At 39.0% G+C, this 26365-nt stretch overlaps 2 protein-coding genes across 3 annotated transcripts; one reads left to right on the plus strand and one right to left on the minus strand.

Moving 5' to 3' along the window:
* Nucleotides 1-3807: 3807 nt before the first annotated feature.
* On the plus strand, nt 3808-4947 carry LOC127375682 (hydroxycarboxylic acid receptor 3-like). The gene has a single exon (XM_051421802.1). The coding sequence runs from the start codon at nt 3826-3828 to the stop codon at nt 4798-4800; it is 975 nt and encodes a 324-aa protein (XP_051277762.1). The 5' UTR covers nt 3808-3825; the 3' UTR covers nt 4801-4947.
* Nucleotides 4948-5941: 994 nt separating this feature from the next.
* Nucleotides 5942-26203, minus strand: kntc1 (kinetochore associated 1). Of its 2 annotated transcripts, none has more exons than XM_051421796.1 (62): nt 26092-26203; nt 25694-25840; nt 24994-25114; nt 24552-24667; nt 24090-24168; nt 23905-23982; nt 23636-23670; nt 23439-23549; nt 22896-22989; nt 22600-22652; nt 22377-22489; nt 22225-22279; nt 22033-22131; nt 21882-21925; nt 21721-21783; nt 21550-21625; nt 21321-21446; nt 20992-21158; nt 20766-20877; nt 20427-20570; nt 20276-20332; nt 19900-19971; nt 19663-19782; nt 19121-19264; nt 18927-19022; nt 18682-18785; nt 18477-18579; nt 18253-18387; nt 18038-18157; nt 17662-17734; nt 17267-17334; nt 16882-17183; nt 16545-16717; nt 16038-16138; nt 15672-15816; nt 15510-15566; nt 15239-15402; nt 14992-15096; nt 14763-14891; nt 14285-14401; nt 13949-14058; nt 13615-13816; nt 13117-13206; nt 12855-13020; nt 12474-12532; nt 12144-12360; nt 11958-12031; nt 11632-11842; nt 11255-11367; nt 11077-11132; nt 10783-10861; nt 10573-10697; nt 10342-10477; nt 10111-10206; nt 9844-9900; nt 9252-9306; nt 9016-9079; nt 8065-8194; nt 7864-7953; nt 7325-7479; nt 6657-6759; nt 5942-6426 (listed from the first exon to the last, which is right to left on the minus strand). In XM_051421796.1, exons 2-62 carry the CDS (start codon nt 25829-25831, stop codon nt 6391-6393), a joined length of 6633 nt encoding a protein of 2210 aa, XP_051277756.1. In that variant the 5' UTR covers nt 25832-25840; nt 26092-26203; the 3' UTR covers nt 5942-6390. The 2 variants fall into 2 exon arrangements, with proteins under 2 accessions (XP_051277756.1, XP_051277755.1); XM_051421795.1 differs by having other exon boundaries at nt 21721-21786.
* Between the last annotated feature and the right edge of the window lie 162 nt (nt 26204-26365).

Genomic DNA, 26365 nt, shown 5'->3' on the forward strand with positions numbered 1-26365 from the left:
AACCTAGGTCCAACCTAATGACGCTGTGACATCCTTCTCCAGTCCATTGGTTGTAAAATCCCCCGGGGGGAATTCATTGTAGCACAACAAGGTGATATCACCCTTATAAAATGTCACTCCTCTGTTCTTAGCAAGGAAGAAGCCAAGAAGATGAAAATAGCTTACTTTCTTGATGATGGCTTGTTGATGCGTCGCTGGACAAATTATGTTCCAGAAGATGTGGACTGGAATTCAATTTACCAGGTTGTTGTGTCTACAGCCTCTCGTTCTCAGGTACAGTCCTCGGATCATGATCACCATGGTCAGGACACATGGGGGACACCAAAACTTATAGCAGAGTCCTTAAACATTTCTTTTGGCCAGGACTCAAATCAGATATTGTTAATCACTGTCGTACCTGCCATGTGTGTCAAGCTGCTGGCTGGCTGCTGGGTCACAGCTCTCAAGACCATTTGTGGGAGAGACCTGGACTTTTTCATTAATAACATAAACAAGACAAACAAGGGTGTTCACTGTTTTACGATGTATTGAGATGTATATAAGGGAGAGCATTTTGGAAGTCTAGAGAGAATACTCATGATGTGGTCTTCTCTCCATGCTGCATGTATTAAAGTGTCTTGATTACCACACTGGCTTGAAAGTTCTTCAGAGAATTAGCACCTCTCAATTTTGGGAAGAATTTCTACGACACATTAGCTTTCAATGGTGAGCTCTCCTGATGACGATGATGAGTTCCTAATGTGTAATACTAAACCACAGGGCATAAGCAACACTGAGATATTGTCCAATTTGCCCCACTACTTGTCTCATCTTACCAGCATAAGGATGTTGAGAAACTCATGTGTCTGCTTAATGACATTTCCTCTTAAACTTGTCATAACTCATGACATTGTTCTGACTGACCCAAAACCAATTAAGCACCGTGTCCATTGGGCTAGTCCTGCTAAGAGGAAAGTCATGAAGAAACAGGTTGACTACCTCGTGTAAAATGGATTTGCAGTGCCAAGTTCTAGTCAATGGAGTTCCCCTTGTCGTGGATATAAAGTCTTCAGGTAAAGACTTCCCCAAGGTAAATGCTGTCACTGTCCCAGTTACACGTTCATTACCTCTTATTGATGGCTGCATTGATTAAATTGGTCCTGCAACATGTGTCATGTCCCTTTATGACCCCTGACAGTTTCCCACAACACAATTTAGTGCCCTTTGGTATGTGTAATGCTCCTGCTACTCCTCAGAGGAAACTAGAAATCTGGGGAGAAAGTAACAAAAGGAAATTTACTTGGCAACCATTTCTCTTTAATCACATGTCAGCAGCAGTGATGGTGGGAGGCATTTTTATTTTTGGCTTAACATCTGCTCCAGTGGGACGTCCAGTGGGTCAGTGGTTAGTCACATAACATTTAACTATAGTTACATACAAACCCCCCCTCTCTGCCACACGCATTACTTTTGCACACAATCTTCTTTTTAATATATTCATATAATGTAATATAATGTAATATAGTATGTTTATATCTTCATAACAGTGATACATCTTCAATACTGTACCTGTCACCTTTATAAACAATGATCACTTTCTCATATCTATAGTGTTATAGCATATTTATATTTAAGTATGTACATATTTTTGCAGTGAAACTCTTATACTCCATGCACACTTGATATATCTTTATCTTATTTGATCCTTATATGGCTAGTGCTCTTACTGCTGACCTGTCTCTTCTCATCCAACACATTTAATTGTACAGTTGACCCTGTGTTAACCTACATATGACAAATAAAACTGTACTGAAACGACATTTTGTAACCATGACCGTATTATCACGTACACTTTCGGACTATATTTTATTTTACTTATGAAAATGTAACATGAAACCTCATTTGTATTTATTTAACTATGACATTACCTCCCACAGTGCCTCTAGCACCCTCTGGAGGTGGCTGATCTGAGGGGGAAAACATGTTTTATTTCAAAACACACAACCATGTTGTTTTTATTTAATGTATTCAAGGATTTTGTCAAAAATCTTTTTGTATGTCTTGTACTGTGCTCAGTTCTTTTTTTTATAAAACAGTGAAGTAGGGTAATGAAGTAACTAGCTGGTATAGTTTTGATGTTTTCAGTTAGAGAGTACCTGTGGCTCATGACTGTGGTTCTTCCACAGCCCTTTAACCAAGCCCTCTTTGGGACTACTGAGGAAAGACTGCACTGTGTAAGGGATATTTAATGCCTCCAGTTGAGAGACAAATATGTAGCACTTCAAGTAATATCCCTTAAATATCCTTTAAGCCTTAAATTAACTGTGCCATTAACGATTCTATCAGTATTAAATAGGAACTGCAGCTTTGACGGAAAGGTCTTCCCCTCTGGCCCGCGCTGCCTCCTGCTCAGGATTATTGGGGAGTACATTAAAACCAACCATCTTATGATACAACTAACTAGATAAAGATGTGAGGGACTTTAAGTGTATACTGTATAATTAAGTCACAAATACTGACCCCAAAGTTTAGATCTTCAGCCAGACATCACCAACAGCCAAACAGATCCTAATTGACTGTATCTTTTCATAGCTTGCAGAGAGCAGAAAACCATTTGAACTGAGGGTACCCTATTAAAATTACCACCACTCCACCACTCTAGAGGTCACTTTAAAGAAATGACTCAGGGAAATATGCTTCACATGACACAGTCTCCAAAACATACAGCAAAAGAAGCACTTTAAATATTAACCACTAGACAGCAGTACAGGTTTACAAACCCCCATAACCTTAGACCATCTTCCTCAGTAATTTAAATGTCAGTGGGTGCAGTTCAGATTAAATAGTCCAGTTTCATTAAGATGATGTTTACATTTGTGTCTGCCTTAGCAGAGGTGTTTCATAATGACTCTGATCTACTCACACAAAGTCAGCTGCACACACCGGTCTTCCTCTGAAGGCTGTGAATGACATATTTCAGTACAATGGTGATGCATCTCACAAAAGGATTACTTCACACCTCTGCAGCTCATGTGTTCATTAATTCTAGCTAAATTGCTGAATAAATCTGCAACGTGGCTTTCGATTCTGGAAGTCTGTAAACGGGCTACATTTTCAGCTATTGCCTATATGTGATGGAGCAGGTAAAGGTGGAAAAATAGGGGTTTTATTCACCCAAAGTATTTACTTTGATTATGACTTAATATTGCCATGTAGATGTGTTCAGGCCAGGACTCCTACAAATAATGTGCAGTTTGGGATTTGACCATGTACACTCAAGTTCTCATTGGATAGCTAAATCAAAACTTAATTCGATATATAACCACTAAATTTACAATGGCCAACGTCCTGTTGGGTTGAGGGTATTGCTACAAGAGGCTTTCTGTCTGTTTGGACAGGATATACATGCCTACTGATTATACTGATGCATACTGGTGAAACATGCCGTAGTGGTTGCTCTTTACAGGGCCTAGCCATTTTGCCACACCCATGCCCAAGACCCATATAAGATGTAAATTTCCGTCTGCCGCATTTTATGAGATTTCGAGCACCTTTAGACCCTCAAACATGGGCTTCATTTGGACTGATAATGATAACCAAAGCAATTCCAATAGGGCCTTCTTACTTAAGTGTGCTTGGGCCATAACAGGAAGTACGGATCATTTTCGAAAGAAAAAACATCATTAGGCAAGAGTTAATGTTCATTCATATGAAAACCCACAGGCTTCCTGCAAGTGCCAAAACCACAACCACGTATTTTTTTAGACATTCCCTTTAAAGAATGAAGACAGCCCTCAAGGGCTTATTTCTTTCATCTGCAGCCAGCAAGACAGAACGTAACTCAACATGCAATGTCATTTTAATGGGACTCTGCTGATCAGGGTGCTCCCTCCACTGCTGTTCACAGAGTTTTTTTTGGGAATCCTTGGAAATGGTTTTGCTCTCTGGATCTTCTGCTTCCACCTGAGGCCCTGGAAGAGCAGCACGGTGTTACTCTTCAACCTGGCAATGGCTGATTTTGTCCTCAGTGTGGCTTTGCCTTTCCGTGCTAGCTACTACAGCTCTAAGATTGAATGGATGTCTGGAGGCACTCTCTGCAACATCTGCCTCTTCATGTTTGCGTTGAACCGCAGTGGAAGTACCTGCTTCTTGATGGCTATAGCTGTGGACAGGTACATGCGTGTGGTGCATCCCCATCATCCCATCAACTCTTTGAGTGTCTCCAAAGCCATGTGTGGGGCTCTTGTACTGTGGCTGCTCACCATCTCAATGACAGCTCATGTCTTCACTTTGCAACATATCAACACAACCTCATGCGAGAGCTTCATGATTGAGACTGAACCCCAACATAATCAGATCTGGCATAAGTTTGAGTTTACCTTTGCCTTCATTATACCTCTGCTTGTGATTCTCTACTGCACAATCAGCATTATTCGCCACCTGAGAGGGAGACAGTTGGCCCAACATGCAAAGATTAAGAAGGCTCTGTGCCACATCATTGTAGTGGCAGTGCTCTTCTTCATTTGCTTCCTCCCGAGCAACATCATGCACCTGGTGATCTGGATCAAGACCAATCAACTAGCCAAAACCCTCCCCACATCCCAAGTGTGCCCTGCCCTGGAGAACTTGACCACCGCATTTTACATCACCCTTAGCCTGACCTATCTCAACAGCGCATTGGATCCTGTGGTCTACTACTTCTCCAGCTCTACAATCAAGAACATCTGCAGGAAAGTTCTTCATCTGCCCCAAACAAAGACTGATGAAAGTACGGAGAAGAAACCTCAGGAAACAGGCTCCCAGTCGCTCAGCCAGCTGTGATCACAAAGCCACAGTCAAGGAAATCACTGAGATGGACTAACTAATGAACTAACATGCCAAAGCTGTGTTTGTGTTAAGTAAGTGCTACAGCAAGATATTACTTTTCTTATACAGAAATGCTACTACATATATAAAATATTGCCTTAAGTTGTTAGTTGTGTTATTTTTATACATTTCATCTATATGACGGCACTTTTGTTAATATGTCTTTTGTGAAACATATCCTATTATAAAGCTGTGACTATATTCTTTTTAACTCTCAAACATTATGTTGTCATCTTTTATCGATAGGAACAATATAATTATTATTAAAAAAAAATAATAATAATCACACAATGTCTCATAGCTTTCTCACATCATGTGATTTACTATCACATTGATACCAAGTCATATTAAGAGATGTGTGAAGGCATTACATTACACATACTAACTTAATTTAAATGAATGAGTGAACAGCATGACACACAACTGTGTTTTTAAAAAGACTAAAACTTAGCAGCTGCTGGTGTTTGATATCTGATGTCCCAATAACACTGCACATAAATGTTCTTTCATTTATTCTAAACACAAAGGGAAGTGGTGTGAATCAGTAATACCTATTGCAACATATTACCATTCATACAGAATCTGCAATGCCAGGTAATGAGCAGAGAATTACTATACCTGATAAGATTTTCTAGCAGTTAGGATACTAATAAACCTCAGGTCTTACAATGCAGACATTAGTGGATGACATGTATTTCTAATATGAGATCAAACAGTAACACTAATTTAATTTTAGGCTGGGCTTTGATGTGTTGTGTAATTTTAACACAGACATAACTTACGCAGCAAGCAGCTGACACAGCTTTCTACATGACATTCATCATTTTCCAAATTCAAGTGAATTTAAAAGGGAAGTTGGTTCAGACTGGTGAAATAACTGAATGTGATTCTGGCCTTCATTGCATGTCTGGGATCAAATGATGCGTGGGTAGTTGTATGACTGCAAATGAAACTTATGACAAAAAAAAAAAAAACCCATCTAAATAGTGGTTACTAAATATGAACTCAGGTTGTGAGGCAGGAACCGTAAACTTAGTTTTTTAAGTGTGAAAGTAAGATTTTTACAACAAAAACTTAAACAAAACAAAAGCCAACAAAAGATTTATGTACTTTTATTAATGTGCATGCACCAAAACAAATAAAAATACAAAGAAAATACAGTTAAATAGGCAGAGGCAATCTAGGTACTTTTTTGAGTATATTTTAGACATTCAAGTTATTTTATCTGACTGACAAGCAAATTCCTATTTGTTATCCCATCCATTCATAAGATGGTTTCTTCTGCAACATGTTAGCCAGCAATTATAACAATATACACATATTCATAAACAAGGCAGGAGGTTATAAAATAAAAGTGGATCAATAGCCTGCTGAGTCTACACTAAGTTTCTTTTCATAAATTCCTCTACACAATCAATAATGTAAACCATTTACTCAAATGGTACAAGAACAACTGGAAGATAGATGTTAAGTGCAAATGTTGCATCTCAGTCCAAGACAGACCAAGTAAGAATACATAAATACAGCTGCAGAAATAGTGTCAGTTCATCCTGAAACTCCATTTTGCTTGTTGAGAAACTCCTGAAAAAAAAAAAAAAGTAGAATTATGAGTCTATAACAGTCTGATAATCAAAGTGATAATGGTAAAACACAAAAGTACACAATCTGAACTAATAAGAGGAATAAATCTACTTAAATTAATCTTATATATATCAGAACTTATACTGTATGTTTATGTCATCAAACCCAAGGTTTCTCTCTGTCTTATTCTCCACTGTATCCAGGAATAAACTGGGTCCAGCTTCACTTACCTTCAGGCTGCTCCGTGAAGTTGAGCCTTTTGTCAGCGTTTTCCCTCTTTGATGCTCTCTGTGTTTCATGTACTCACGAGCAAGTGAGTCAGCATCATCCTGACTGAAGAGAAGATTAAAAGGAAACTGATATGAAGAACTCAAATTTCACATTTGAAAAGGTTGAAAAAGTAAAAGTAATTAAAGACCACATCTACAAACTGTGCAGAAAAACTCCCTCTGGAACTCTCTCCCTACACCTCAGACAGTCACAACTTGCGTCCTTTAAACTCAAAACCAATCCATTTAAAATCTGCTTTCTCTGATCTATCACCCCGCCTTCTCCGCTTTTCATCGCTCCACCTGTTTTCTTTTTGTTTTTTGTTTCATGCTCTTTTGATTATTTTGTTTATAGTTGTTTTTATACTGATATTGCCTTTACTCTTTCTGTTGTTTTTCTTTTGTCACCATGTAAATCGTCTTTGAGTACCTTTTAAAGCCCTATATAAAAGAAATGTATTATTATTATTATTATTATTATTATTATTACTGAGCCACATGCAACTTCAGTTAATGTATCTGTGTATGGTTATGACGCATAGATCCTTGTATTATGTTGTTTTTTAATTTGCTAAAAACAAACAAACAAACAAACAAACAAACCAACCAAAAAAACTCCCAAAACTTACCAGTTCTGGCTGATCAGATAGTCCACCAAGTCTTTCACCTGGTTAGGTTGACCACTGGACACAATGAGCTGCTCCAGATGCTTGAAGTGTTTGGTCTTCAGCAGTTTCTGGTGCTGTCCATTTTCATTGATGAAAGCTAATACAGTCTCCCTGACCTGAGGAATCACAGAGGTAATATTGTAATGTCTTGTAATCATGTAATATAATACAATGCAACTTTTATTGCCATTTCTTTTCGTTTTGGATACAACCATGCAAATATATTTAAATGTGCTAGAGATCACTTTTGTTTATGTTTATAACAACACTGCCAAACTTAACTTTAATATCTTCATACGATCAGAGCCATCTCAGCTTCCGGTTTAACACCTTCACTGATGCTGCAGCTGATTCAATGTTTCCATCCCCAAAAAATACATACCATATATTGGGTATGTATTTTGTTACAACAACAAGATGTAGTTCCAGTTCGAGTGTAAGGGCTGGGTGAAGTGAAGGAGGCAAAGAGTGGAAACATTTAACCTAAATTGACATCTAACCTGTGAGGGAACTCCAGCCAATTCCCCAGTGTTCATAAGCTCCTCCACCTGCTCAAGGACAGCGACTGGGTTACAGACAGACAGAAAGCCCTGGAAACAGCAAAAAGACAGTGACGGTCAAGACAATGTGGTTTTAATTATGCCCTAAAAGATGTAGAAGATCTTCCAGACAGTTCCTTCTCACATGTTGTATTGACTCACCTGGATCTGCTGTGCCTTTTTATTGGCACAGGGTATGAGAAGGAGAGTTCCCAGGGCAAAGGCTGGCAGATTGAACTGTGCAAAGCGATTGGCAATTCCTATCAGGTCCAGATTCAACAGGAAAGGGCACCTTGGGGAGAGAGATGAGTGGCAGGACAGTCAGAATTTTGTGAGTTAGGTGTTAAAATTAAACCAAATTGACTATTTATGTTTGATATTCACTGTGCAGAATGATGTATGTGCAGTTTGACACTTAAATGCTAGGCTGCGCTCCCGTCTGCAACTTACATAAGTATGATGTTGAAATGTGAAGCTACCAGTCCACATACACTGAGAATAGACTTTGGTAGGACTGAAGAAACTAACTAACTAAACTAATTTGCATATTTATAGATTCTGGAGTTTTTAAATGAGGTAGAAGGAGTAGATGCAATTTTTAAAGGTTCCATATAAATGATGTAAAGGTACAAAGCAAACAACGTGCTTTCAACTAGTGAAGAGTGTACCAAGGCAGGGGCATCCGCCTTGTAAACTAAGCTAGGGTTAACCGGCTGGCTGTGGCTCAGCCGCACGGTGTGGGTCTGGCATTGGATGATGGCTTGATTTGTAAATGGCAAGCTAGTTAGTAGTATGGAGTCAATGATTCAAATAAAACAGAGGAACATTGCAGATATTAATGTTATTCGAAATATCACTGTAATTTATTTTCAGTCTAGTTTATGTCACTTGACTGCAGTTCACATAACAGCCACTGGTGTGCCCCCAACCATATCAGACACACATTATTGTTACAAGCAGACTATTTGTAACTATTTATAAGTCTCAGTGTATAACTGGAGGAGATCTTTCAAGATATGTTTGTATTCTAGTAATATCACTCCATAAAAGTGCTACATTGTGCTAGCATGCAGAACAGTTGGTGATAAATGGTTAAAGATGAGTAAAGCATACTTGAGCAGGAGAACAAACGTCCTATAGAGTGTTGCCTGTTGATCGGGACTCAGAGGAACAGAAGCTGTCACCAAGAAAAGAGATAAGACAGTCAGGAGCATTTAAAAGCTTCATGAAAACATGTAATAACTCTGTGTATTTACTTACTCACTATCACCATCTTCTCAGTATTTAACATATTGTCTTGCTCTCTGTAATATAGATTTATATCTCTATATATATATATAAATTAGTACCTGAGACAAAAGGTGCCAGTATCATACTTCTCCAGGTCCTGGAGAAACTAGAAATCTGGGGAGAAAATAACAAAAGGAAATTTACTTGGCAACCATTTCTCTATTATCACTTTCATCTGGTCACGCTGCGGCCGTGATGGTTGGAGGTGTTTTTATTTTTGGCTCAACAGCTGACCCCCCTCTCCAATTGGCATTTCCTGTGTTAACACCAGGTTTTTCAACTCTTTAAGACTGCTGTGACTATAAAATGCACTATTAAAATGCTACTATTGTACCAGGACTGATACATACACAATGAGCAATACTTATACATATATAATGTAGTACATCTATATAGTATGTTTATATATTCATAACAGTGATCTTCAATACTCTTCATACCTGTCACTTTTATACACATTGATCACTTTCTCATATCTATAATGTACAGTTTCATTCTACAGCTGACCCTGCGTTAAAAAATAAAACTGAACTGAAACGACATTTTGTAACCATGACTGCATTATCACGTACACTTTTGGGACTATATTTTATTTTACTTATGAAAATGTAACATGAAACATCAATTGCATTTATTTAACTATGACATTACCTCCCACAGAGCAGGCACAGCCACTATTGCCTCTAGCACCCTCTGGAGGTGGCTGATCTGAGGGGGAAAACATGTTTTATTTCAAAACACACAACCAAGTTGTCTTAATGTATTTAAGGATTTTGAGCAGTCTATCCAACAATTTTACAAAGACTGGAGAAAAACTAAAAAGACCGTCATGTACTGTGCTCAGTTCTTTTTTCTTCTAATCACAATTCAGACTACTTGTGTGAAAAAAATAAAACAAGTGGGTGCATGTCCTCTCACCAAGTTGAATCCCAGCAGCTTCTGAAGCAGACTGTTCCACAGCTGAGGGTCGTACACCTGATACTCCAAGCACAGGTCTGCCACCAACCGCACAGCCTGAAAGAACAAAGGGTGTCTTAGTTTTCCTGCATGCAGTTTGTGTACTGTATGTACCATTTCTAACATAGTGAAGTAAGGTCATGTAGCTAGCTAACTAGCCGTATAGTTTTGATGTTTTCAGTTAGAGAGTACCTGTGGCTCATGACTGTGGTTCTTCCACAGCCCTTTAACCAAGCCCTCTTTGGGACTACTGAGGAAAGACTGCACCGTGTAAGGGATGTTTAATGCCTCCAGTTGAGAGACAAACACGTAGCACTTCAAGTAATATCTGCATGGAACAACATACAGAAGCATTTATTATCATACACAACCCTTACATTGACCGATTCCATCAGTATTAAATAAGATTTCCTGGCCTCTTACTGAATTTTTGCCGTGGGGATCTGCAACTGAGTCTCCAGAGTGGCTGCATCAGCGAGGCGGACGAGACAAAGCAGCGCTCGAGTCCGATGGCAGAAGGTCAGACGAGGCCCAGAAGTGCTGAGTGGCTACAGGAGGAAGTCCAAAAACAGACATCAGCCACTTCCTGTAGACACATTGGCCAATTTTGACTTGCGTTAATTTATTACTGACCCAGGTTTCGGCAGATAGGATAGGGTTTAGAAGACGGACAGCATCATCCATGGGGCAAGATTGCAGCATGTACACCACCCTGAGAGCATCAAATAAATATAAACAGAGAAACTTTTATATCAAATAATACAGTGACCACCAACCTAATGTACAGTAAATTGCTAATTTCATTCATAACGGATGAGCAACTGAAAATAACATACAAGGCACATGTTGTATAAGTAACCATTTGATGCTACAAACTTACTTGCATGCAATTATTTCTTGTACAGAAATTAACAGTAATGTCTCTACCTCATTAAGTCTGGGTCCTCCTCGATGCTGCTGACACATTCGTAATTACCAATATCCTTTATTAAAGAAAAAATGTTTTGTCAAAATTCTACACAATGGACCAAATTTGCTAAAATATGGAGATGAACAGAAACTTTGAATATGTGATAAAACTGAAGGAAAGCTCAGAGAGACAGACCTTGGCAACAGCAGGGCCTGTTTTGCAGATCCATTTTTCCAACATCATGTTACGGATTTTTAAGAGATCCACGTTGTTGATGGTGGCTATCTCCTTAACCACTGCATGTATGTCTGCTCAGAGACAAATGATCCAATTACAAAGAATCAATACTATTATAATGACTTGATCCCAGTTACAACACATCAAACTATTTTAGCATACATTGTGAATCAGGATATTGTATTGTGTTAATTAGTAGAAACTTTTTTTCAGTGTCATTTGAAGCAGTACAAAGCAAAATGGACAATAAAACACAAGTGCTAAAGCTGGTCTTATAGAGGAACATTGCTTTACTTCAGCTTCTACAGCAGACTGCTGTGTCAAAGTGTGCTCACCAGGATATGTTTGACCTCCCGTGTCTCTGTAGTGCTGCTCCACACTGCTGTGCTCATACAGGGCCACTATGAGCCTGGCTGGCAACCCCGTCAGTTTCAGATGCTCTGGGCTGTTCAGCTGGCTGGTTATCAAAGTATTCTCAGTAGCTGAACGCTGGAACTGCAGCTTCAGCTTTGACAGAAAGGTCTCCCCTCTGGCCCGCGCTGCCTCCTGCTCAGGATTATTGGGGAGTACATTAAAACCAACCAGTGTACGATAAAACTAACCAGATAAAGATGTGAGATACTGTAAGTTTATACTGTATAATTAAGTCACAAATACTGACCTCAAGGTTTGGATCTTTCAGCCAGGCATCCCCAAGAGCCAAACAGAACCTAAGTGACTGTGTCTTCTCATAGCCTGTAGAGAGCAGGAAACAATTCAGTACATACAGTACAAACCATTGACAGTATATAGCAATGGTACAAACACATAGGCAGCGTAGTGGCAGTGTTCAATCTGCAGGTCAGACCTGGTGGCAGCTCCTGGGTGATCTTGTGGGCCGTGGCAGCGGCCCACTCCGGGCTCTGGATGCAGTGGATGTACTTCATCATGGTCTTGGCCACCTTGAAAGTCTCCTTGTTGTAGCCATGACCCTGACCCTTTTTCCTTTGCTCTAAGAGTAAAGGCTTCATCTTCTTCTCAAACACATGGTTGGCTGCTGACATGTATAACTTGTCAAGGCTCACCTGGACAGAGACAAGATAAATAACCTGAATAACAGTCAAACTTCATGGATAAATCTATTTTTTTGTGATTATTATAAAGAGTAAAAGCTACTTTTTAGATAAGTTTGCTTTACCTTCATCAGTTTGCTAATCAGAAGAAGAGTAGGGAACGTCTCCTCGCTGAGCTCCGGAGCTAAAAAAATACACACATCTCATTATCTAATATTAATAAATTATTTATAATAAATATACATATTTGGCCATCTGAGGCTTCACAAAGACGTCCGAAATGGTCAGTGTGTTTAAACTTTCATCCATCACCCACTTGAGGAAGTCACGTGCAGTCAGAGTCACAGGTGGTTAAAAATATCTGAATGGATGTTCTGACCACTAATGAGTACATCCTTCCTTAAAGATTACATCTAATACCAACAGGCAACCACGTCTAATAAAAACAGAGAAGTCTGAGTTTGTCAGCAATAAAAGTGAAGGATAAAAATATCAGAGTGACTCACAGATAATCTTCCAGTAATGTTTGGTCTGCATAAGTAGGTGGAAAGGCAGTCTGCTGTTGGACAGGGGGTTGGGCAGCAGGTTGTTTTCCAGCAGATATGTGTTCTCAACATCTGACGCAGGAGAGACTCGCTTGAAGGACTTCAGGTGCTGAAGGAGACCCATTGCCTGTGGATTCAAAGACACAGGAACTAGTCTGCATAATACATTTTGAAGACAGGAATATTTAAATTTTAAATGTGCCAATGTGTTTTTTTTTTTTACCTGACTAACAGAGAAGCTTGTCACATTCTCATCTGCAGCCTGTATGATCTTCAGCACTACTTCGATCCTCTCATAGTTGTAAGGGCTGAGCTGTATGGGAAAGGTATTTTGCAAGTTAGGTGCATAGCCAAACCTAAATTTAGTTTGTGATAGAAACACCAAAAGAATGTCAAGTAGAAAGTAAAAATAAAACTTTCAAGGCAAAATTCAAGTAATTTGTGCAGTGAGTGGAAGAAAGTAATTGGGCTGTTGTCATTTAAAAGCTACACCATTAAAAGCATGTAGATATAGCTTTTTGGTTGTTGGTTCTATAAATATAATTTTTAATTAAGAATACTAGCATAGCACATTCGATCAGCCTCTGGCTGGAATTGATATAAACTTATTCTATCAGAAATGATCATTTCACTCATAAAAAAAGGGCTGAAAAACATGACTATTGAGCCCTCCTGTTAATTAGAAGATCTCCCGTTTCTAGTTCATCCCACAAGCACAAACCTTGAACATGGCAGCACAGAGAGAGTCTGTGAGCTCACTGGTGCTGTGTAACATCGGGATAATCTGTAGGACACGCTCCAGTGCATCTTCATGACACAGAGGCTGCATCTCTTCCTGGTGTATACCTTCCTCGTCCTCTTGGAGCAGCAGTAAGGTGGTAATGTACTGGTTGATCACACCGTCGCGGTCTAGACCAAAGGTGCTGCAGATCGAAGCCAATGTTGACTTTTAGCATACGCATGAAAAGACTGTGGTGACACTTAATCACAGTCAGGATCCAAAATTTAATTGTTTATTCCACACTGAAATAGATTGAAGAGTTTGAGCAGCTGACCTGCAATACTGGAGGATAATGTCTGGGGTGATCTTCCTATTTTTTACCAGATCTGGGATCAGACTACTCTTCATCTCAGGCCGCTGACGAAATACTGGCTGGATGGATATCTGGAGGAGAGCAGGGGCAGACGTGGCAAATCTCAAGTCACGTTAAATAAAAAAGGTCAAGTCAAGAGAGAGCAACTTATTAAGTATAGTGTGAATACACACACACACACACACACACACACACACACACACACACACACACACACACACACACACACACACACACACACACACACACACACACACACACACACACACACACACACACACACACACACACACACACCTCAAGTTTGCCAAGCTTGATGCCCCATTCAGCATCAGTGATGACCGAAAAAAACTTCTCTTGTTCGTCTGCCTCATTGTACAAGCAGCAGAGATTGGCCCCGATTCTGGCCACTGCCTGAAATAATCAAGAGGAAGTCGCTGATTACATTTGTTCAAGATAACATAAACAGAGATGTGCATACACACGTGCTGATCTCTCAGTGGTCACTAAAGGTGGTACTGCATACACAGTGTATAGGGCTCAGATTTCAGATAATTAAGTCAGTCAGGTGAAGACAGATGGTCCAAAAGAACTTATTAATCTCTATGTTATGATGTTAGTATCACAACAACCCTAATAACAGTTAAATACACCACAGAATAACTGGTTTCATGAGTTTCCAGCCTTAGAATGTATAATTTTCCTTGGTTCTCTTTAATTTAAATTATTAAGGTTTGACAATAAACTACAGAAGAACAGTGATTATGTTGCCTACCAAGATTTTGTCATAGTTTTGCCAGGTGTTGTCAATAACCTTCCACAGTATTTTGAAGACCTCTGCTTTGGAGAGGAGCGTACAGAGTCCAATAGCCAAATCACAATCGACCACCCTCCAGTTGAACACCTGCAGCCCATAGAAAATAGAGATACATTTATTTAAATAGATACCAAAATACAGTAAATTTGAAAATACCCTCTCATGACATCAATCCCGACAGACTCACCTTGTTCAAGAGAGCCACAGCAACAGCATTCAGAGACAAAGTAGTTGTTTTTCGAAGATCATTCAAGCATATACTGTACTTCTTAAGCTCTTGTGGATCATAAAGCTGAAAGAAGAGTTAACAGGTTATAGTGACATTTTCCTTAGTCTCAATGGCAAGTAGCTGAGCCTATAATAATTGCACCATTGTTCAAGAAAGATATACAGAAGTAGCACTAATAGCAGTAATTGATATGTTGTAACCATACCTGTACACTGAGCTTTATGTCCATAACATTAGAGGTGACGTGCTGCAGGCAGCTGCCGTATGAGTTGACCAGCACTCTGAGTGCCAGCTCAAGCTGACTGCACTCCTGTAGCATTTGTAACATATTGGACAGGGGACCCAGGAGGGGCTGCAGGTAGTTTGACCCTGGATGTGGGCCAGGCCAAACACAAGGTAAGCTTTCAAAATGGCAACGTCAAGACGAAAAAATTAATTAATTAATAAATAAAGGCTATATAAATGTAAGTACTTACCATCTTCAAATGAGCAGTGTGACAGACAGGAGCAGTCCAGTGGGTACAGTTTGGTGTCTGCAAGATTGGGAATAAATGAGGATAGCAGCTGACAGAAGCAGTAAGCTGTAGGCTACCTTACTGGTTGCATCCCAAATATACATTGAAATTTGAGCATCTTACCAAGAGAAATAGGCAGCAAGCAGTTGGTAATTTCATATTGGACTGGAAGCACAGACACGGGGTCCAGAACAATGCAATCTTCGTTAAATACGTCCTGAAAACTCCACTGAGAATATGGATCTTTTTCTGCCTCCAAGGTCAAATCCTGTGACATTACATAATTTAAAACACACAATTTTATTTTATGCATTCAGTTAATTTCACAACTTTGTCACAGCCCTTTAGTGTAATTGCAGTCCAGGTTGGAAATGATGCTCATTTAATTGATTTAGATGTCTGCAGATAAATAACACATCAAATCAGACCAAAATAATAATGATAAAAGTAAATGAAGTGTGAATCTAAGTAAAAAGATAAGATACTGACCTTGGCTATAAAGCCGTAGGTGTCTGATAACTGACACTGATGATAGACATCCATAGCTATCCGTGTGCACTTGCAAAGCTCCAGACAGTCCAGGAGCAGATCTGTAACAGTTATTTTAATATCACTTTGGGGAATTTGCACCTTAGAAATTATTTGAAGCAATAGAGCAACTGGGCTAGCTCAGAGCTCAAACTGTCCTGAAGATAGTCAGCATCTTCAACAAGACGAGATAAACTATTGCACATATATTGAAAAGAGCAATATAAGCTTCTAGAGCTGTGAGGGATACATAATATCTGTGTGATTTGTAACCAACTTATTTTTTACTGAGTTTAAGATGAGATAGAAGACACATTTCATAACAAAAGTGTATTCATGTTTTACTGCAAGATCATAGCAAATTAACAGAGATCAACTGTCTAGTCTAAAAGTTGAGAAACATATTTAGCTATTTTCACCAACATAACATGTAGTTTAACAACACTTATGTTTACAAATGTTCTTCACCTGAGTGGCACACAGTGATTGCCTGGCAGGCCAAATCGTGGATGACTGCTGGCAAATCCATGTCATCAGGAAGCACCATGGGCACATCTGCCTCCAGCATCTGGCACAATGTCTTGGCTGCAGTGAACAAAACCTTCCCTGTGCTGGTGTTATAGTGGTGTTCATACAGCTCACTGAGGACATAAAGAAAAGAGAACAAAGAAAACATATGAGGTTTTCCGTACGCAATCAATACAATCAAAGCAAAAATCACTAATGGATGGGAAAACAACAATACCCCCCATCAGTTTCCCATCCCTGGACTCATACACACGGCACAACATCCACACATGCAAACCTGAGGATCTTGAGGGCCTTGTCCACCTTGCCCACTCCCAAAGCTCGCAGGGCCAGGTCAGACCAGAGTTCCTGTTCGGTGCGCTGCAGCTGTCTTCCTAGACGACGTAAGCCAGCTTCTGTGGAGATGGTCTTGGTCTTGCCATCGGGATCATTAGCCACTACTGGAGTTGTCGTAGCCTTCCCCTTAGACGAACGGCGGCCATGTGTGTTTTCATAGGCTGTGATGTGATGCTCCTGGATCTGTTTTCTGATGTTTGGATCCTCATAGTTGGAGGGGGTGAAGAAAACATCAAAGTCCTCCTGAAGAAAAGAAAGGATGCAGGTTAAAAAAATCAATTAAAGAACAGCTGGAATTTAAAAACATCCCTTCAATGAAAACTCACCTGTAGGTGAGCAATCGCCTTGAACATGATGAGGTTGTTTTCACACGCCATGCTTTTAAAAGCATCATCTGCAAGACATAAAACCTGGTATCACTCTCGGATATTAAGGTGCACGTTTATGACATATATTCCCCTAATCTTTGTCTGTAAGCTAAGTTTAGACAATAAATGTTGGGTGTTTCTAATGTTTTATAATGTTTACTACTCGATGTAGCAAACTACGCTTTCCTGAAGAAGATAAAGAGAAAAGTTGGAACTGAGAGGAATACGTGGAATTACTCATAAAAACTTCCACAAGGTGGATGTTTGCTGACAGGGAATTGAAACTGTGGTTTCTAAGTGATGCCACCCTCTGTTCATGTTTCATAATTAGTAACTTGTAAGTAAGTACTTACGCTTTTGAATTATATGCAGGTATTTCAGAGCCTCCACAATCACCTGAGCGATGACCATCTGGTGTTTCTTGTGCTATTCAAGACATGCCAAGAGAAAGTTGTCATAATGCTGTTCTACTTTTTATGTTCAGATCTTGAGATGATTATCAATTAAAGGTTTCATGTACGGTCTATTTTGAGTCTTGTTTGTGATGTTTTCAGCTGTTAAGGCATCATAAATGTAGGGATCTAAATATGCAATCACAGGAGCCCAGGGAGTGGCACCAAGGCAGCAGAGCATGTTAAAATGACATTTAGTGCTTAGCAAGCACAAACTCTAATCTAGCCTTGATTACCAAATTACCTTTTATTTCAGACAAACCTTCCCTCTTCTCACCTCATCAGATATGTGGTCTTTGTCCTGCAGCTGCAGCCTAGCCCAGGACGTGAGACGCTCAATGACACACTCTGCCTCTGCAGAGGACAGATTCTTCAGGACGGTCATGCATTCCTCGCTCTGAAAGCAGCATAAAATAGATAATGGATACATAAAAAGAAAGGAAATTTAAATGTATTATTATAGATTTAATATTTCCACGGAGATGAGCATACCTTTCCTTGGCCAATCAGCTGGATGAGATACAAGTAATTTATCTGTGAGGTTGGAAGTTTGTATGCTTCAGCTAATGTCAGGGAGTCTTCTAAAGACATTGGCAAGTCTTGCTTCAGGATGTATCTAATCAGTGTCTGGGGAAGATGCACAGCATACGACACCAACGTTTATAGTCAGGCACAGCAAAGGTCATATGTCACATAATTAACCAAATAAAAATTACCATTATTTGAGTGCTGTTGGAGAGGTTGAAGTTGCGGATCCCATAGCCCCTCAGAAGTTTTCTGATCTCCATCAGACGGTAGCTTTCCTTTAAAAGCTCTTGTCTGGGGAATATATCAATTGGAAAACCATTTAGAAACTGCTAATATTAACACATTTTATACAGTATCAAAAAAAGAATCAGGGTGATGACAATGTAAACGCACTTTGGTCCATCCATCTCTAGGTACTGCTGAACCAGTTTTTCTACCACATTACTCCAGGGCACTACAGCTTTCTGCATGATCTCCAGCACAGCATCCACCATCAGCTGCCAAGAAATACAATAATGTGAGATTTCACAAATCCTGGTTTACTGTTGTGGCTGATTTCCACTCATATATGTGTGCTTATAAACCATAAACCATTGTTGTTAACTGTGTGTAAGAGTAATGATGTTACAGGGACTTACATCAGTATCAGTCATGCAATCTAGCACAGCCACTGCTTTGGCTTCCCATTCTGTGAAAAGGGTTGTGGTCTGAGAACTGCAGCGCTCTAGCAGATCCTAGGGGAGATCAGATTGAGAGGGGACACACTTATCATTAGGCATTTGGAAAATTAAATATTTGCCGCCAGTGGGCTTTAGCAGGGGTGATGTTTTACCTTGATATACTGTAAAAGCAGCTCATCAAAAGGAATCTCGTGCTCTTCAGCATACGGCAGAATACTGCTCTCCACTGTGGCCGCGATTAGCTCTGGAGCCGGCACTTTGTCCAGCATGAGGAAGGCGACACTTCGTACACTTCCCTTTTTAAATTCACAAAGAAGATAAATTAGTAAGTAACAGCACAAAACCCAGTGAAAATGTACCAGGAATAACACCACTTATAAACATGATGTCCCCATATACATATATGGTGGAAAAAACAGCATGAATATATTACAATTTAATGTAATTCAAAGCAACAGCACCACAATGTACTGTATGTTTGCTCATTTCTATAATGAAATAACATGTAAACCATTATATCTTTAAAACAGTGTGATCATATCAGTCCTCTGCTGACATCTACATGCATAAATAAGCATAACCTGATTCCCTTCATGACTCCAAACTATTTTTCAAAACATTTTTCATGTACTTAAATAGAGTATTTGTTTAAAGCTCAAATGTCATTAGAGAATGCCACAAATAATAGACAAACCTTCTCAAAGACTGAAAGTGAAAGTCTGCAGTTGTATTTCCGGTGGAGGTCCAGGAGCTGACGGAGGTTGGATACCAGGGACTTGAGGTTTTCCACTTCTTCTGCACCATAATTATCATCCTTAAAAAAAAAAAAGGAAAAAAAGAGACACAAATAAATCTTGGATCACATAATTAAGTTACAATTTACGCTACCAGGTAGGTTACAATTGTGAAGGCACAAATGTGGCTAACTCACAGATTTCATCCATGTCCATAAAGAGGGCAATCCAAGCACTGCCAAGTCCAACCCGTTCTGTGGCCAAGCACCCTAGAACAACATATTACATTTATAATCATTGGTTCAACTATCGTGGCTGATAGTTTACTGTTTAATACAACTATTTGAAAAAATAATTTTAAAATCTGATTCATATAATAAGGGTTCTGTATTTATGAGCAAATGATGACCAGTGCTTTTCCCCATTTTCTATTATTGTGATTCTAGCCTACAAAGTCATCAAAATCCATCAGAACTAATTATTTTAATGTATGCTCATCACTCATGGTTAATAACAAAGCCTCGTTTTACTAGACTTTAGCATTTTTTAGTCAAGATTAGATTTTTTCTTTACCTTCTCTGTTAACTCCAGATTCCTCGCCCTCTGCTCCAGCCATCGTGCCAGGATTTTCTACGGATACATAAAAACAGACCTTTAACAACTCAAAACATTGCACTGTATATTGAAGATAACTGTATTTTAGACTTGAGAGAACATATCCTACTTGTCCTGTTGGAAGCACTCTCCTCACAAAGGGAACAAAAACTGTCCTAAACCAAGGACAGAGGTCTTGGGATGGCAGGTCCTCTGGGATGGCACTGAGCACGGCTTCAAGCTTGCGCTCATCCAACTCTGCTGTAATCTGTCCCTGTTACAAAACACAATAGTAAACAACATCACACAACTGATCCTGAGACATATTTCTCACAGAAATGTTTTGGTTTCATCATTGGTATTGATCAGTGTTAAATGTATGTGTAAGTACATTCCTGCATTAGAACACAAGATACTGTTATATGACAAATGTCTGTGCCCTTATGAGGGCATTAAGCTGTTTCTTTACCTCATATCTCAGCCAAAGCAGCTGTGCACCCTTCATGTCTCCTTCTCTCAGGTGGGTCAGAATGTCTCCTAAATTGTCACTGCTGTTCAGAAACTCAATCCAGGCAATGCCACTATGGATGACAGAGTAACATAGTAAAATCACACATTAGTGTACATAGGAAAAAACGACAATGTGTGAAAATGAATTCTACAACACGGGAGACAACTAAGACATAAGTATTTACTTGAAGTTTTCTGGGCCGTGCAGGCTGCAAAATGTTGCCAGCCTGGCCAAGGCCTCTTGGATTTGTAAGGAGGAGTATCGTGTGGCAGCATGGTTCAGCATCTTCTCTGCTGTCTCAAAGGTCGGCCATGGAGCCTTGAGGCAATACTCCACCACATAATGCTCATCCTAGGCAACACAAAAAATGTACTTCTATCAGTAAGTGATTAATACTTAAATAACAACCCATTTTAAATTGCTGTGACTAACTCAAGAAGTTTTATCAACATCTTTCAAACTATAGATTGAGATTAGACTAAATGCTCTAGAAAAACAACATTGGACACTGACTGTGATCTTCATCAGGTTGGTCTTTGCTTCGTCCACAAGTTCAGACCACACATCCTGTCCATACCCGCCCACAGACGCAGAGGCCAGCTGCTCCAGCACAAAGTCAAGCTTCACCTTGTAAACAAGCTGAAGAAAAATATGATTGTTATTTGTGTATAGCCCCAATAAGGACAGTGAATTAGCACCACCTACACTGCCGCTCTAAAGTAACAATACTAACAATACAGACCTCTAAATCCAGCTCAAATGTGATGGCGAACTTTTCAGCCTCTTCAAACATGTGTTTGTGAAGAAGTCTGCTCAGTCTGGGAATAGAGAAAAATCAAGCAAGTGAAATTATACAGACTGTGGTTATACAGCTGCAATTAATGTAGAAATGTAGCCAATTAAAATTAGGTACCTGTTCTCAGGCAAAGCCTCTGTGAAGCATCTGACAACAACAGAAGATATAGGCTCTCCTCGACTACTTGATGAAGAACAAGGAAAAAAAAGACCACTTTTTAACCATATCCCTCAAGACACAGCTGAAAATCCCAGTAATCATATAAAAACATATCCTACCTTTCTGGATTCTCACAAATCCCCTCAACTAAATAAATTGTATCCTGAAATCAGAAGACAAAACAACTGACTTAGATGTGCAGAAATATTAGCAACTAGAAACAGCACATCCAAAATCCATATAACAATTGAATACGTGTCGATTGTTTACCATGTTTATTTTTGTCTGGACAAGGCAGGAGACTGAGGAAACATCCAGAGAGTAGCAAACAGTCATGGACGGCAGAAATCGTATTTGCAGCGAGTTGATCTGAAAAAATTTTAAAAACCAGCATATCGAGTTCAAAATAAGACTTGACATAATCATTGATTATAGGTTCTTCAAAAGGAGTTGTATTGCTACCTGACTGTTGTCTTGTTTTGTCAGTGTGATCATCTTATTGCTGCCCTTGTCCTGGCTGTGGTACACACAGGTTACATGTTGTTAACAAAGATTGTTTAATTGAGGCATATATCTCTGTAAACTACAGTATGTCATAAAACATTGATACATACGCCACCAGGGAGGCAGAGACGCATTCTGTGGTGAGTTCAAAGTCATGAATGGCAAGATCTGGCCAACAGTGAATCATGACAAGAAAATGTAGGTCCCAAAGACTCAAGGCATCCTGGGACCGAAGAAAAACACAAAGCAACCCCCATGTAAACCTTAAATACGTTTGATTGAACCTCATGCAATGATATATCAAACAGCCACAGGCGACACGACTAAACTCACCTCAGTGTCAAGAACATACAAGAGATTTTCCACCACCACCATCTTCCTCACACCTTTGAAGTAAACAAAAGGAGAATATATGTTACGACCATCCCACAATCTACTCTTAGAGGCATTTTAATCTAGGATTGTTTTACAACTACACACTATATTTATTCCTATCCATGTCCAAAGAGCCCATACATTTGTCACTTGTTGATAAAAGAAGTTATGTAGACGTAAATAAATATTCAGCATCTTCCGAAAGAGGCATTAACAATGTAAAGTTATATACTGTACAAGAAGCAAGAGCTTACCTGGAATTAAGCTATTGTTGACAGAGTGAGCAAGGCACATCTTGGCCTGCTCAGGGTCCATCATCCAGTGAGTCAAAACATTTTCTTTATCCCCCTGCGAAGATACACAATGTTGTGACAAAGTACATCAAGAAATACATGCTGTTTTACTGCTTTAATAAGGAGTAACTACCATTCCTATAAAAATGTGTTGTTCACACAAATACACATTAAAGCTTAATTTAAAGTTTTTGTTTTGAGGAACAAAAACACAACTGAGTTTTAAAAAGAATTCCATCAGAAAATCTTAAAATGCAAGAATCTACATTCAAGTACAATACATGAATTTAAATTAAATATTGTACATTTGTGCATTGTCATTTCTTAGCAAGCTAAATAAATTCAGAAAAACAGGGACTGAAATAAATTGAGCAATAAATATTAGAAGTACAATAGTCCATAAATAGAGTTAATTTAATTTAGTTTTTTTAAATATGCTTGGATCCATGTATCATAACTGAAGTTGGTTAGTAAATTAATAAAACCTCTCTCAAAGACACTGACCCCAATCATTAAGTGGATTTCATGGCCCAGATTGAACATCACTGCTGTACTGCAGCCCTCATCATGGTAATCTCTGGTGGAGCAGAAGTCTATCTTGATGAGGGTCTGGAGCTGAGTTGAAGAAAAGTCTGATTATATTTCTGCTCTTCAAAAAAAATATTTAGCTACAGCATGACAAGAAGATTGACTTAACTTACCTCTTTCAAAGCTCCCACATCCATTTTTTCAATGGCTGTGATGACAAAAGAAATATTATTTAATTTGGTCAACAAAATGACTCCAACAAAACTAAGCCTACTGCACATCATAGTTTTTTTTAGATATATTTTGATAGGACAGGTGAAGATAGACTTGAAAGGAGGAAAGGGGGGTGGATTGAACCCACTGCAGTAAGAACTCAGCCTACATGAGCTGTATGCTCCATAAAGTGGGCTACAGTGTGCTCCTCCACATCATGTTTTAATACCTGTCTCAATCTTTTCCAGTGCAAGGTTTGTAATGTGGAAGAAACCATCCTTTATGAGAAGGAACACATGGTACATCCCTGTCAGCAACAACAACAACATAAAAAATCTAATTAACAACCATTCAGAAATCAAATTCACACACACAGAATAAATCCTTCTTCTCATATTCATATAGAGAGTTTACCTAAGGATGCCTTGTCCTCTTCTATGATGAGATAGCGGTATGTTTTCATATCTCCACTGGATGGTTTCTCTACCAAAGGCTACAAACCCAGAAAAAAGACACAAGATGTTAATGCACATAAGTGAAACGCACCATGATATTAAACTGAAACTCATTTGAAAACAAGACACAACGTTATTAAGATTGTCGTGGTTGGTGCCACTAACTGTCATCTCAAGTGTTACAGGTTAAATCAGACAGGTAACAATATAACAATTCAATGCCAGGCACAGAGTAATATTAATATTAATATTATTAATAATAATAATACGTTTTATTTATAGAGCAAATATTTACTTTCTAGGAACTCAAGTTAAATAAATATATAGATATACATCTACAACACTCAACAATGAATCAAACATTAATAATCCTACACTAGAAGGTCTTATGAATATATATTAAAAGAAAAAACATCCATACCCTGGTAAGAAGGATCCTCTTGTGTGGAACATAGATCAAATGAAGGTTTCCATTTCTTTCACAGACCACCAAAAACTGACCTTCCAGGCATACGTCAATGGCATCCACATCAGTTTCTGAAAAATAAATCTTGGTATTAGCGTACATTATTGTGAAAGGTCAAACTGCATCAGTAGGAAAGGCATGAACTTTGGCATGTGAAATCTGCCGTGTGTCTAAACCTTTATAATATCTTCAAACTGATTTTGTTTGGACTATAGAGCTACAACAAGAAGTTAACAAACAGAAAGCCATGTCCCCATCAGTTATCTTAAAAATCCTTGGACCAGCTGATTTGGATGAAGACACATACCATACGCCGTCTTAAAGGACACAAACTGACATCCGACTGATACTAAACAGCGTGAAGACAGAAGGAAGAACATAAAATGGAGTTATATACCAAAGTGAAGAAGCAGCAGGATGGTCTGATAGCTTTGGTCGAACAGGATAACCGTCTTGTCAGCAACAACAATGCTCCAGTTTGAACCACTGGAGGAGGAGAGACAGGGATCCGCCTGCACCTGCAAGAACCAGCATTTCCATCCAATCATGATCAGTGCTGACACTAGTTCGAGAGACAGACTGCACATAGAGGATCCTGAAGTTTCTTGTAGTTTTAATATCTAAATTGCTACCACAGATCCTTCATCCCAACAACTGTCAGCAATATATACAACTCAGCAACCACATAATGTAGCACTGTTTGTGCATCTATCAACACTTATCACTACTTGCACTATGAGTACTGTACAGTTCACATACATATTTAGATATATGAAGACATATTTTCTGTGCAATAATGTATTTGTACACCATGCAATCCTCCATATCAATCACATCTGAATAAAAGCTGTATATATATATATTTGTATATAGAGTACACACAACTCTTATTCTAGTGTTTTTTCTATTCTATTTTGTACTTAATGTGTACTTTGCTTATCTGTTGTGTTGAATCTGGAGCTACTGTAGCAAGTGTATTCCCCCAGTGTGGGATCAATAAAGCCCATCTTATCTTATTTTTAATCTAAATAACCTAAATAAACAGGGCTATAAGAGCACGCTCGAGTTCGTGTGCTGTAGATGCAAGTATTGATTACCTCATTAGCAGTGGAGATCTTGACCAGTGTGTCCACCTGATACAAGCCGCTACCATTTTCCTCCCTTGACACACTGCCGATACGGACAGTGTTTGTATCCTCGTTGGTCAGAAGTTCAACGTCGCTCCACATCGCCATTTCGTGGAGCTAAGTGGAAGAAATGTACATATATATATATCAAAAAAATACTTCAATGTGAAGTTGTTTACCTGAACTTCGATAAACAATGAGTCTGGCTAGCTGGCATTATGTATCGCTCTTTATTGTTGTGATAACGCTAATGCTAGTAACGTTAACTTTAGACGAGTTTTAAGACCAACACATTCAAGGTGAACAGGTATCTATGGACAATGGCTAACTGGCAGGTTACAATCTATTCACAGATGATAATAACTCACCACTCTGCTGAAATAATCAGACAACACACAGCATTGACATAACTCAATCGATTAGTTAGCTTTAGAATTTGGCGGGTTGCTGTAGGTTAACAGGGGGGGTGTGTGGGGATTATTTTTTCCCTCGGTTTTGCCTTCCAGATACAACTTCCTTCTAAGGGTACGTACAAATCATGCATTATTCGTTAGAAATGGCAGAAGTACACACCCAGCACAGCTCTTATTTTACTTTTATCCATCTGTAGTCTAATTTTAACAATTGATTTGATTATGCTGG

The sequence above is a fragment of the Dicentrarchus labrax genome, unplaced genomic scaffold, assembly GCF_905237075.1.
Source record: "Dicentrarchus labrax unplaced genomic scaffold, dlabrax2021, whole genome shotgun sequence".
NCBI lineage: Eukaryota > Metazoa > Chordata > Actinopteri > Moronidae > Dicentrarchus > Dicentrarchus labrax.